This window comes from Esox lucius, chromosome 8 (genome assembly GCF_011004845.1).
Source record: "Esox lucius isolate fEsoLuc1 chromosome 8, fEsoLuc1.pri, whole genome shotgun sequence".
In the NCBI taxonomy this organism is placed as follows: Eukaryota; Metazoa; Chordata; class Actinopteri; order Esociformes; family Esocidae; genus Esox; species Esox lucius.
The window spans coordinates 92,706-106,149 of NC_047576.1; the positions used below are offsets into that span (position 1 = coordinate 92,706).

Sequence of the window (13,444 nt, forward strand, 5' to 3'; positions counted from 1 at the left end):
TAAATTCATATATCTTGTAAATGAACATAATTATTTAAATTGAACAGTATTGAATTATGAATCATGTTATGAAGATCTGCCAAATACTTGTATGAGTTGAAGTGAAAGGGACTGGCTGTGGGCATTAAGCATCGTCAGGCAACAACATTTTATAATCTGTGAAACCAGACAAAATAGTTTCTGATGGTGTTTTCTTCCACAGTCTGATTTAGTAGCTGGGCTTCTGATTTAGCGTCTAGGTTAGGGTATAGGGTTAGTTTATAGGGAAACTGAAGAAAAGTGCTCCTGAATCTAATCTTTTAGTGATGGGTACATAGTAACTCTGTCTCCACCTCAGACGAGAACCACCCAAGGGGAGTACGTAACAGGTACATAGTAACTACGTCTCAGACGAGAACCACCCGAGGGGAGTACGTAACAGGTACATAGTAACTACGTCTCAGAAGAGAACCACCCGAGGGGAGTACGTAACAGGTACATAGTAAGGGCATAACGGTATGGATGTGTTTCCTTACACCCCTACTTCATGCTGTGTTGTTTCCTCAAATGGGGTTGAAACTCACTCTGGGAATATAGAGAACTGTCTGATGTTGCCAATTGTTATAGACATTAATGCAATCTAGTGAACATATTGTGACCGTAACTTAAGTTTCAACAATACACTGCTTTCCAACAATAAGAAAAACAGCTGACTACTTTCATCCTCAGTAAGGCCTAGAGTCCTCTATTCACTTAGAATTGTCCAGGAGGGACTTAGGAGATTATAAACCCACCTGAGCAATTGGACCTCAACAAACCGACCCCTCAGAAGGCTGACATGAACACCTCCCATATAACTAGATGAAATAAGTGACTTCAAAAGAAGCACATTTGTCTTGGATAAATAGCCCGCATAATTTTTTAACCTGCATTTTTATTTTTTTAAATGCATATTACTTTTTGTACTAGATCTTTGTAGAACGCTGACCCAGTCATACAAAATCATGTGTTTCTCTACTCTGACAATTAATCCATAGATTAATGTGAAACCAATATTGTGTTTTTTTATTTGTACTAAATACCTTTGCATACTCCCACTTTGTTGATATGTTAAATGATCCATGTGGGGCAGAATGTGTCAACCAATGAGAGACTTGAAGTGTCAGGTTCATTTGACCGCATGCCAACATGGATACTGACACACATAAGCAGGTTCCATACAATGACTGAATGATGTGTGGAGTGGCTTCAGAAAGTATTCAGACCCCTTTTACTTTCTCCATGTTGCTATAGACTACATTTTTAATTGGTTATTTTAGCCATGAATGCATTATAATCCATACTGACAAAGCAAAACTGTTTAGAAAATAATGGTAATTTATTGAAAATAAAAAAAATTAAATATACCATTAGTATTCAGACCCTTTATTCAGTACTTTGATGGAAGACAGTACGTCCCTCCACCTCTGATGGAAGACAGTACGTCCCTCCACCTCTGATGGAATATTAAAAAGGCAGATCCACTGGAAACATACAGCTCTGGAAAAAATTAAGAGACCACGGCACCTTTTTCTTTCCTTTCCAAAAAGGTCAAGACGGAAGGAAGGGTGAGGAACAGAAGGGTTCAAATGGAGGCCGCTGCAAATTGAACGCTTCTGTTCCTCACTCAAAACTTTGGAGCTGAATTAGAACATCCCTGAGGGTTTCTGTACCAAACAGAAGAGAAGTGTATTATTAAAATATAACTCATCTGAGAACAGTGTGTGTGTGTGGTAAGGTTTTCTGTTAAGTAGACCTGGCTGTTCGCATTAGTCAGTGATTGTGGGTGTGTACATAAATTGTCATCAAATTGAGAACCAATCTGCGTTTCTGGTCATTACTTTCAATGTTATTGCATAATGTGTATACATGTGTTATAGGGTGGTGAGGCTCTCTGCTAGGTACAACAGGCTGTATGCATTACAGGTTATACAGCAGAGGTTACACAGAGAAGACAACAATTTATATAGCCACAGCTGACCAGACAGACAACGGTATCTACTGTCAGTCTCACACAACTTGGCATAGGCCTCCCTGTTCGTAGACAGACCAATGTCCTGGCCCAGTCCTTGGGCCTGCTCCATTAGATGCATGTCAGCCATTATCTCTGATGTCATCTGACCGAACCACTGGGCATTAACCGCTGCTACAGACACACACAGGAAGTAAACCCCGATCTAGATAGGGAGAGCAAAACAGAAGCAATGTATGAAAGTAGTTCTTCATTTAGAACAAGGGTGCCCAAATGTTTGGTCTTGGTGGGACAAAAAATATATTTTCAGCGTTGAGCCAAGGGTCAAACTTACTTATGATCAATGTAGTCTATTTAGAAATGTAAAGGTAAGGTGCGGTCTTTAAATCAATAGCTTCTTAGAAAAAAAACATGAAATCAAATTGTAGCTACACGACATCAAACCTTAAAACACACTGCGTAGCAGAACATAATCTATATTTTTTTTTATGTACATTTGTGGCACAGAAATGATTACCAAGTTTATATAAGCTAATAACTTAAATATATTTGACATTATGGTAAATGTGTGGGATAGCAGGAAAAAATATACTGATCAGTTCAAAGCACCTCTAGTCATAAATTTTAGTTCTCCATGCAACAGGATTTCAAATGTGGGTCAGTCAAGCTAACTTCATAATATTTTCTGAATAAAGCCAGACAGCTAGCTGGCTAACGAATGTTTTAAATCTGATCCTTATTGAGGCAGTGTGCACTGCAGCCTAGTGAAGTGATAGAGGAGCACTGCTTGAAAGAAAATTATAGCATGGTCTACTAAGGTGGGACTTCTTCCTTGTGTTTCTTACCTATTTTGTTCATGTTTGATGGTTTCACTTATTTTGAATTGTAACTACGAAACCAGTAAGGGAGTGGCACAGATAGCCAATAGTCACAATGCTAAAGATTTTTATCGTTAGATCATTTTTCTAGATTGCAATGGTAAATAACCCTTGAATACATAAAATAAATACTTTTTTAAAGATTCTCGCAGACCGAATCTGGTGGTTTGCCGGTCCCAGAGGGTGTGGCTCTGATTTAATGTGGATCCCTGTGAGTGTTACGGATCACCACCCTAACTCCTCAGCTACCTGGAAGGCCTCTCTGTCATCCAGCAGGTCAACTGGGTGGTAGACTGCAAATAGCGTCAGGTTGAGGAAGGCACAGAGAGAGCCCAGGTGAAGGTAGAATGGAACCAGTCGACTCTGGATCAAACCAAACGTGTGTCTGTTCAGGTGGCTGTCCATAACAAAACCTGATGAAAACACATTGGACCATTCTATTACTACAGTTCAAGTGGTTGTTCACAATACTTCACTATGTTGAAGGTCACAGTACTTACTAGATATGAAAGTAAACCAGATCTGCATCCCCCAATAGGTGGCGAGAAGTACAAGCTGTAGCAACTTGGCAGAGAGGCCTGGATCCCTATCAGAGGGCATTATCGCTCTGTTCCCTTCCACCTCTTTCTTTTCACTGTCTGGATCCCTGAAAGCAGACACACAAACACAATGAACCATATAGGTCATTAAGCCAGAGCTGAACGACAGTCCAGGAGTAAATTCATCCAACCAAACAGTTTTACTTGAGTTCTGTTTCGTTCTGAAAGAGAAGTTGTAGTTCACCTGTGTGTCAAGACAGACGATGTTTCATATTTCATTTCAAGGCACAAGGTTTGTTTTTCTGTCATTTGTGAATGACATTGATACAATAACTATCAATTATTTTGTTAAGTGAAGAGAGAATCGTGGAAACCCCTCCTCTTACTGCGCAAGGGTTTGATCTATAGGCTATTACCCCAAAAAGCAAGCACAGATGCATACAACATTGTTGTTGCTTGCTCTTTTGGGGTTTCAGGCTGTGTATTTTTGTAAAAGCACTTTGTGACAACTGCTGATGTAAAAAGGGCTTTATAAATACATTTGATTGATATTTCAAAAATGCACCAGAAAATCATAATATAACTGTACTCAGTTTTATTTCAGCTTACTACAACGTAGCTAATGAAGATTGTAGCCAGCAAAGTTTTTGTCCATCCTGAACTTACCCTAATGCGTAATCTGTTATGTCTGTGGCGAGACTCAAAAACCAGTGAATTTAGTGAAACCAGGTCAGTAGCCGCTACGCTGCAGGGGTCAGTGGCCGCGACGCTGCAGGGGTCAGTGGCCGCGACGCTGCAGGGGTCAGTGGCCGCGACGCTGCAGGGGTCAGTGGCCGTGACGCTGCAGGGGTCAGTGGCCGCTACGCTGCAGGGGTCAGTGGCCGCTACGCTGCAGGGGTCAGTGGCCGCGACGCTGCTCAGTCACTCACTCACTGACATTCGCTCACTAACCCGAACCCTAACCCGGTCCGGCACATCAAAGTGCCCTTAGATTAGTGCAGGGGCACCATATGGGGCGGGGGGGGGGGGGGTAGTTAGGACGATTCTAAGGGCCCGTGACAGACAGGATATATATTAGAACGGCAGGTAAAATATATTTCAATTATTAAAACATTGAATTATTAATTATTTACCCATCCCGCTACACAATTTTCTTGTTTTTGTCAAAAAGAAAACCATCCAGAAAAAATGCAGAGAGCCTCTTTATTGTGCACTACGCACACCCTCCCACAAGAAATGGTTTGGTTCTTTCTCCAAACACAGCACAAATGGTACTTGCTAGTAGTGAATTGCGAGTGAGTGCCAGTGGAGCATCACGGATGTCTCAGCCTACTACAGAAAAATCTTGTTTCCTAAATTGAAACAAAAGAAAAGATAGATGAGTGGTGGAAATTAACCTGTTAACTTAGTCCAGTGTTTCCCAATCCTGGTCCTCAGAACCCAAAGGGGTGCACGTTTTGTTTTTGCCTCACTCACTCACACCTGATTCAAATTAAAGATTTGATGATAGGTTGATTACATCAATTGTGTAAGTGGTAGGACAACGTATAAAAAGTGTGTGTGAGTGCTAGGGCAACATTTGAATCAGGTGTGAGTACTAGGGCAAAAACAAAAACGTGCCCCCCTTTGGGACCCGAGGACCAAGATTGGGAAATACTGGCTTAGTGCATCCATAACCTTAGTTAATATGATCACATAAAATTCTGAGTATTTACATTTCTTTCGTCTTTTAGGCGACATTTAATCAATGCAGACAAACTTATAGCAAGCAATTGATACTAAATCAGTTGTCCCTGCCCCCGCCTGGTACCAGGCCCAACAGATGCAGCCTCAGGCTCAACAGCCCTGTCTGTCCATCCCCATACCCCTGAACCAGCCCTACTCCCTGTCTGTCCATCCCCATACCCCTGAACCAGCCCTACTCCCTGTCTGTCCATCCCCATACCCCTGAACCAGCCCTACTCCCTGTCTGTCCATCCCCATACCCCTGAACCAGCCCTACTCCCTGTCTGTCCATCCCCATACCCCTGAACCAGCCCTACTCCCTGTCTGTCCATCCCCATACCCCTGAACCAGCCCTACTCCCTGTCTGTCCATCCCCATACCCCTGAACCAGCCCTACTCCCTGTCTGTCCATCCCCATACCCCTGAACCAGCCCCACTTCCCAAATGAAGGAGATGAGCAGCATTGGGCAGAGTGTCATGTCATTTGGCATAATTGGATAAAATCCTTTTCAATAAGAATTCAAACATTCTATATATGATAACGTTAATTTATTTAATTGAAGAGGTTCATGTATATTTATTTTAAGATATTCATTAATGTTGAGACCGTGTAAGCGGAGCCTAGAAGAGCGAATGTCTCTTACTGAGTGACCGACTGAGTGACCTTGTTAAATAGCGTAGTGGTTAGAAGAGCGGACCTGCAAGCTATAGGTTTCCGCGATCGAATCTCCTCACAGTCAAAACAAAGTATGCATTTAGATTTGTTCCGGATAGACAAAAACTTTGCTGGCTACATACAACATTCAGTGGCTACGTTATAGTAAGCCTCAACTAAAACGGTTTCCGGTAATACAGTATTGCGACTATTTCTGGGGGATTCCATGATTCTCTTGTCTTTTAACTTGACGAAAAAGTCAGTTATTGTCACCATTCGAGGCTTCATTGGCGTTATTTTAGCAGCATGATAATATGCTGGCAGGACTCAGATTTTTTTTATCACAATAAAAGCCATCATTGAAATGTATAAGGCAATATAGTTCATCTAGTCTGTGAAAAATAACAGAAAATAATTACATTGGAACTGACATTAAACATAAAATGTACAGACTAATTTGTTAACCATATTATCTTATATATTTCTATGATTTTGAAAAATAAAATCTGAGTTAGCACTGCTAACATTATATCCTGCTTCTAGAAGAACGGTAATGAAACCTTGAATGTCCATCACTAATAGAGGGTATCATTCTTCCATCAAAAAGTGAATTCCACTTATAAGAGCTGAATAAGTGGACGGTGCATCTGACTTTGGTGGTAGTGTTGTGGAAACTGCTTCTTGACTTGAGTGCATATTAATATAAAGAAAAGCCTTCCACAGGACTCCATGTAGTTATGAATAATAGAATGTATTATGTTCACTCTGTTTGCTTCACAGCTAACAGAGTACATTAAAGAAATCTTCTTAGACAAATTAAAGTAATTCCTACACAACTCATGCAATTACGGTAAGAAAACTGTGTTGCTTCGCTGTCCAAAACCCCTGACAACCACTTCTTTACAGCAGAACACAGCTGTCCAATCACCACCTGTCTTAAAGTGACAGCAACCAAATAAGAAAAATATACAATGTACATGAATCATTGAGTCCCCTACCACTGTAGTAAAATGTCAGAAATTACACTAAAAAGTAATTGGACAACAATTTATACCCAGTATTTAGTACATACAGTAGTGATACTATTCCCTGTGAACACCCAATATCAAACAACCGTACACCTGTAAAGATGCTTTGGCTCCCACACCACTGCATGCATCATTTTAGCATATAATCACTCTATACAGTCTCCTGAACATTGCCTACAATACATTCACTGGGGCATATAAAACAGTTTATTCTGTATAGGGCAATTTGTACATGTACAGTTTATTATAGTGTTTTGCATTGGGGGCTAAATAGGGTGTGGAAAATATTGTGTTGCTAGATGTAGCACACCATTCCCCATGGTTAAACAGGTTTGTCTTACTCTACACACTCTCCTGAACATTTTCTATGTTGCTTTCTCTGTGGAATATTCAATAGTTCGAGCTATGAGGCAATATGTATTACATATTCAGTAATTGGCATTGTCTGAATTTTGCACATGGAATGTGTTTTAATACCCACTTTTTATTGAAATTACTGACCCGGAAGTGTTTCTTTAATGTTGCTCACAAGACGCTAGTGTAGAAGATGCTGCTGAATGGCAAGTTCATGGAGTTTTTAAAACCCTGGTCTTTTTGACTTAGTTTTAGTTCATTGTAAACTCTTATCTTGTGAGTTATTTAGGTAATGACAGTATGTCAGTACACTTAACAGTGTTCCTCGATTTGGGTTGACAGTGCACTATGCTGGCGAACTCATGGACAAAATAGTTTGACAGCATAAAACAGTAACAGGTAGTAAAAGTTATAACTACTTTGCCAGGAAGCAAACTAATATTTAGCTTCTACTAGTACTACTTTAGTTATGCAACAGCAAACTGGCAATGATCTCAGTGTACAAAAACGTAAGCCATCTTCAATGTCACTTTTAATGAACTAATTACTACGTACGCCACTTACAGGTCATCGTCAATCAATCTTTAAACCGACATTAGCTATAGATTATAGTTTATACATTAATCTATAAATATGAATTTCTACAGAATCTCAGCTAGTTACATTACCTGTATACAGTCTTGAAAAAAAAAACCTCTACAGAGATGTTTGAAGCCGATATACAATGAATGTAATTGAACTGAACAGAACATAGAGATGAGCAGACTGAAAAAATGTTTACCCACTGATACAAGGCTTGAGTCGACAATCTTTATGGTCCACAATATGTGAAATGGCCTTACTTAACTTAACGACAACCTTGGTGGAGACGGTCCTCTTCGTCGGTATAATGGCCGTCCGCAAACAACCATGTAAGTGCATGCCGTCACCTTCTGTGCGAGATGTGAGCGATCAATCACCATACACGGAGACGCCTTCTTTTAGGGAACCTATAAAGCTCTCGCGTTATTGTGAAGAGCTGTGATTTTATCGAACATATATTTTACTACGAGTGGAAATTCGTGTTCTAGTAGATATTCAGCATTTTCTAAATGACCTTGATTGATACAAGCAGATACCTAAAAAGACAATTAAAGCATGATCATGGTAAACATCTGCAATTGTCTCCTCATATATGTAATCTTACTCTCCATGCTGGGTGATTCTTTTTGTTAGTGGTCCGACACATGGATTTGGATGATTACGTAAACATGTACGGTGCAGCCTTTTCAATGCAATCCGTTTGTCTCGGATTTAGTTTCTCCCATTAGCTGAGGTTATCCGCTTATGTAGCGCCTCATTGTGGTTTACTAGGGTAAAGGCCTCACTCCATGGGTAGGAACAGGCGATGTGGAACGCGCGTGTGGTAGTTTATCCACCTCATGTTCCAAACAACACACGGGCCGTTTCAAAGGAGGATTGAGGAGAAAATGCAATTTTAGCCACGCAGTCATCTGTTTGTTCATGATTGTGCCCCAACAATGGACAAGGAACCTGTCGCGGCGACAGAAGGGATTTTACATTTCCTAAATGAAAACGAACAAAGATGTTACTCAGGTCTGCATATTCTGTGCCAATCTGACAGCTTGGGGAAACTATCAGCGAGCGAAGTTAGTGAGCTGTTCAGACCTTCTCAGCTGGCTACCGAAACCCTTCATCAAGTAAGTAATGGTACAAATTAACTGAATCGATCGTAACAATGTACCAATGTTGCCGGCAGATTATCCCCTTGTTTAAATTCAGATTCTAGGTGTCCCTCAAATAGTAGTATAGATTTAATGATCGTTTCAGTTCGTGTCTTGGAATGTCAGGTGGTCTAAGCGATATGAAATGCCATGTTGAAGCACTTTACTGACCCTATGGATCAGTCTAAAGTTGTGACTTGATCTTTCATTTGCTGACTTATCTATACGTGAGACCTAAAACTTAAAATTAAGACAAAGTATAGGCTCTTAGAAAATAGTCTCTAATGTGCATATTTCATGGAAGACCAGAAAGGTCTCTCTTATAGGCTAGTGAAAGGCAAGAAGGGTTCTCAACCATTAACTGATGCCACATCTGTAAACTTACAATGAAACAATGTTATCTGATTTTGGTTGTTCAGGTGTGTGTGCTTGTGTTGTTCAGGTGTGTGTGCTTGTGTTGTTCAGGTGTGTGTGCTTGTGCGAGAGAGAGAGAGAGAGACCATCCAGATGACTGGGCTTATCATGGAGGTACAGTTAGGTCTGGAAATATTTGTACACTGACACAATTTTCATAAACTTCGCTCTGTAAGCCACCACAATGGATTTGAAATGAAACAGTCAATTGAAGTGCAGACTTTCAGCTTTAATTCTAGGGTTTGAACAGAAATATTGTTTGAAATGTTTAGGAATTGCAACCATTTTCATACCCAGTCCCCGTATTTCAGGGGATCAAATGTAATTGGGCAAATGAACACACTCATTAATAAAATGTTCATTTGTAATAGTTTGTTAAAAATCCTTTTCAGGCGATGATTGCTTGAAGTCTGGAATGCATGGACATCACCAAACACTGGGTTTCCTCCTTTATGATGTGTTTCCAGGACTTTACTGCAGTTGACTTCAGTTGTCTTTCTACCTTAAGTTTTGTCTTCAGCAAGTGAAATGCATGTTAGATCGGGGTTGAGATCAGGTGACTGTCCTGGCCATTGCAGAATATTCCACTTATTTTCCTTAAAAAACTCCTGGTTTGCTTTTGCAGTATGTTTTGGGTCATTGTCCATCTGTAAAGTGAAGCACCATCCAATCAACTTTACTGAATTTGGCTGAATCTGAGCAGACAGTCTATCCCTATACACTTCAGAATTCAACCAACATCAGTAAACACTAGTGACCCAGTGCCCATCACACTGCCTCCACCGTCTTTTACAGATGATGTGGTATGCTTTGGATCATGAGCTATTCCAAGCCTTCTCCATACTTTTTTCTTCCCATCATTCTGGTACAGGTTGATCTTAGTTTAATCTGTCCAAGGAATGCTGTTCCAGAACTGGTCTGGCTTTATTAGATGTTTTTTTGGGACTTATGAAAGGTTTTGCACCTTGTGGTGACCCCTCTGTATTTGCTCTCATGAAGTCTTCTCTTAATGGTAGACTTGGATAATGATTTGCCAACCTCCTGGAGAGTGTTCTTCACTTGGCTGGATGTTGTGAAGGTTATTTTTTTTTTTACCATGGAAAGGATCCTACGTTAATCCAGCTCGGTTGTCTTCCGTGGACATCCAGGCCTTTTTGTGTTGCAGAGCTCACCAGTGCGTTTTTTCCCCCTCAGATTGTACCAAACTGTGTACTCCTAATCTTCCTTATATCTCTTTAATGGATTATTTTTTCTGCAGCTTTGGGATGCCCTGTTTCACTTGCATTGAGCTCCTTTGACCACATGTTTTGGGTTCACAGCAACAGCTTCCAAATGTGAATGCCACACCTGGAATCAACTCCAGACCTTTTACCTGCTTAATTGACGAAGAAATAAAGGAATAGCCCACACCTGTCCATGAAACAGCTTTTTTAGTCAATTAGGTTGAACTCTGAAGGCAATACTTGGCCCTCATTTCATGGTGGTTGTGGTTGGTGGGTGTCCCTTTGGTTGATGCTTGACAATGTGGCTGGATTGATTTCCTGCCTGTTGGGCCCTGTCCGGGGCCTCACCTAAGATAAGACCACAGTTTCACTGGACCCCCCTGTCTCAGCCCCAAGGTCTTACACTGCTATAGTATTGTGTCAGGGGAGTAGGGTCAATTCTCCTTCTCCACTGTAAATCCTTGTAGATCTAAGGAATGCATTTTCTAAATGTTCCCTGTCTCCTGCCGTTTTAAACGTAGGAGGACATGAGGTCTTGGCCTGCCCCTCAAGTGTACCAGGCTTGAAAGACTCATTGCTGTCCCTACATATTAGAGAGCTGTAATTCCTAAACCTTTCCTCCAAAATATGATGTAGAATTTCAACTGTAACTTGCATTTATTTTGGTAAACAGACAAAATAACCAAACTTGTGTCGGTGTCCAATTATTTCTGGACCTAACTGTAACAGCTGCCTGTCTATCTGTCTGACATTCTGCTTGTCTGTCTGTCAGTCTGTGTGCCTGTCTGTCAAAAAACAAGGTATAGTGTGTTAGAGGGTTTTTCCAACAAATATATGATACAACTTTTCATGGGGTTTTTGATGTATCGGTCTGTCGTGGTGAAGAAAGAGCTGAGCCGCAAGGCGAAGCTCTCGATTTACCAGTCAATCTACGTTCCTACTCTCACCTATGGTCATGAGCTTTGGGTCATGACCGAAAGGACAAGATCCCGGATACAGGCGGCCGAAATGAGCTTTCTCCGCAGGGTGGCCGGGCGATCCCTTAGAGATAGGGTGAGAAGCTCGGTCACCCGGGAGGAGCTCAGAGTAGAGCCGCTGCTCCTCCACATCGAGAGGGGTCAGCTGAGGTGGCTTGGGATGCCTCCGGAACGCCTTTTTCGGATGCCTCCGGAACGCCTTCCTGGGAAGGTGTTCCGGTCCCGTCCCACCGGGAGGAGACCCCGGGGAAGACCTAGGACACGCTGGAGGGACTATGTCTCCCGGCTGGCCTGGGAACGCCTCGGTGTCCCCCCGGAAGAGCTGGAGGAAGTGTCTGGGGAGAGGGAAGTCTGGGCATCCCTGCTTAGACTGCTGCCCCCGCGACCCGGCCCCGGATAAGCGGAAGAAGATGGTATGGTATGGTATGGTAACTTTTCATGGGTCTCTGATCCCAGCAAGTAGCTGTCTATTCTCACCAGAGCATCCATGAGTTTCAACTTAACCTTGGCCTTCCCAGCGATAGCTGCCATTGTGTTATCTGTTGTGTTAAGAAGTTTGCCCCAGCACCCCTCTTCCTGTTCATCCGGCCTGGCAGCCGTTTCGCTTGTGTATGACACACTCACACACACACAGGAGTAGGTACACAAAACACAGTAGGGCTGTCAACCTTCCTTTATAATACCATTCAAATTGCATTCCTTATTATTTTTAATATTGGAGTTGTATTTGAATATTAATATTCAAATTTAGCACATCAACTTACTGTCACTTAGACATCAATAGCAACCACAGTGTGCTAGCCAACCACAGTGTGCTAGCCAACCACAGTGTGCTAGCCAACCACAGTGTGCTAGCCAACGTGGAAGGTACCTACTGGAGTGTACATGGACACCAAGCTAGCTCGCTTACTGTGATACATATCATAATTATCATTATATTACTTATAATCTACCAACTGGTCAGTCATCTGCCCAGCTTGCTTGTAATATATTTCTTTAAAACTAGAAAGCCTGCTTATCACAGTAATTGTGACGGTGAGGTGGCAGACAGCTCCTTCTCGGTATCCCGTTGTACATGAACTCACCCCGGACTCCTTCGTTTGTCTTGTCTCCAATTGTCGTTCACACCCGGTCCCATTCAAGTCATTAGTATGTGTTTAAATGTTTCTCCTCTGCTCCCCTAATTTGTCTGTCATTGTTCCATGTCTACGCTTGTTTCCATACGTGGCAAGTGTTCCGTTTTGAATCATACCTTTTGTTTTGTTTATGTTTCAGTGTTCATTTTCTATTAGAAATACAACATCAACCGCCACTCTGCCTGCGTCTGGTTCCTTTCCTCTCCACCACTACACCGAATGTGACAGTAATATTAACTTAGCTAGACAACATGTTGCATTCCTCGGCTCCATTCTCTAACAGAGATCAGCTGTCATAGATTTTTATATTATTTAAAGTTTTGGTTTGTAATTGTTTTTGTTGATCATTACTTATAAGAAATAATATCATTTTTTTATAAATGAAGGGAAAAAGAAACCTTCCTGAATGCTGTCACCGTTGGCAATTGACTGATTATAGCCTAAATGTGCAAAGAATAAAAGTTAGGTAAATACCCGGATTCGATAAGAACTGGAATCGATAAGCAGAATTAGAATAGATGAAATTGAAATTTTACCCAACCCTACACAGGAGTAGCCAAAGTCCTATGTTCTGTCAGGACTGTCTTTATTTTATTTATATGAACCTTCTCAAAGATATCAGTGATCAATGTGGCATCTTAAGAGGGCAGTTGGTCTAATGCTTGCCTGAAGACGTAAATGCTGAGCTGTTGTCCACGAATAGCATCTTCACGTATGTTTTGTTAGCACTACCAGGTTAAAGGTAGTGCTAACAAAAACAACCTTATTAAGATAAAGCCTTCCTCCACCTCGGTCACAAAT

At 41.4% G+C, this 13,444-nt stretch overlaps 2 protein-coding genes across 8 annotated transcripts in view; one reads left to right on the forward strand and one right to left on the reverse strand.

The window, feature by feature from the left end:
- Positions 1 to 1,263: 1,263 nt before the first annotated feature.
- On the reverse strand, positions 1,264 to 8,195 carry si:ch211-121a2.4 (transmembrane protein 205). 4 transcript variants are annotated; one of them, XM_020049062.3, is made up of 4 exons: positions 7,951 to 8,195; positions 3,369 to 3,514; positions 3,118 to 3,281; positions 1,264 to 2,195 (listed from the first exon to the last, which is right to left on the reverse strand). In XM_020049062.3, exons 1-4 carry the CDS (start codon positions 8,088 to 8,090, stop codon positions 1,893 to 1,895), a joined length of 753 nt encoding a protein of 250 aa, XP_019904621.2. In that variant the 5' UTR covers positions 8,091 to 8,195; the 3' UTR covers positions 1,264 to 1,892. The 4 variants fall into 4 exon arrangements, with proteins under 4 accessions (XP_019904621.2, XP_010866442.2, XP_034149584.1 ...); XM_010868140.5 differs by having other exon boundaries at positions 8,016 to 8,179; XM_034293693.1 differs by having other exon boundaries at positions 7,955 to 8,164.
- A 303-nt stretch (positions 8,196 to 8,498) lies between these two features.
- Positions 8,499 to 13,444, forward strand: part of reps2 (RALBP1 associated Eps domain containing 2) — a 62,729-nt gene continuing 57,783 nt past the window's right edge. For 2 of the 4 annotated variants that reach the window (XM_034293689.1, XM_034293690.1), the window contains exon 1: positions 8,499 to 8,869. In XM_034293689.1, the coding sequence (XP_034149580.1) occupies positions 8,690 to 8,869 (180 nt within the window). In that variant the 5' untranslated portion in view covers positions 8,499 to 8,689. The remainder of the gene's footprint in view (positions 8,870 to 13,444) is intronic. The other 2 variants (XM_010868203.4, XM_034293691.1) reach the window with 1 other exon arrangement.

Excerpts from the sequence above, each read along its gene's own strand:
- si:ch211-121a2.4 (XM_020049062.3), bottom strand. The coding sequence starts at position 8,090 with ATGCACTTACATGGTTGTTTGCGGACGGCCATTATACCGACGAAGAGG. Across the intron at positions 3,515-7,950 it reads CTCAAGCCTTGTATCAGTGG|GGATCCAGACAGTGAAAAGA; the intron begins GTAAACATTTTT and ends GTCTGCTTTCAG. Across the intron at positions 2,196-3,117 it reads ATGACAGAGAGGCCTTCCAG|ATCGGGGTTTACTTCCTGTG; the intron begins GTAGCTGAGGAG and ends CTCCCTATCTAG.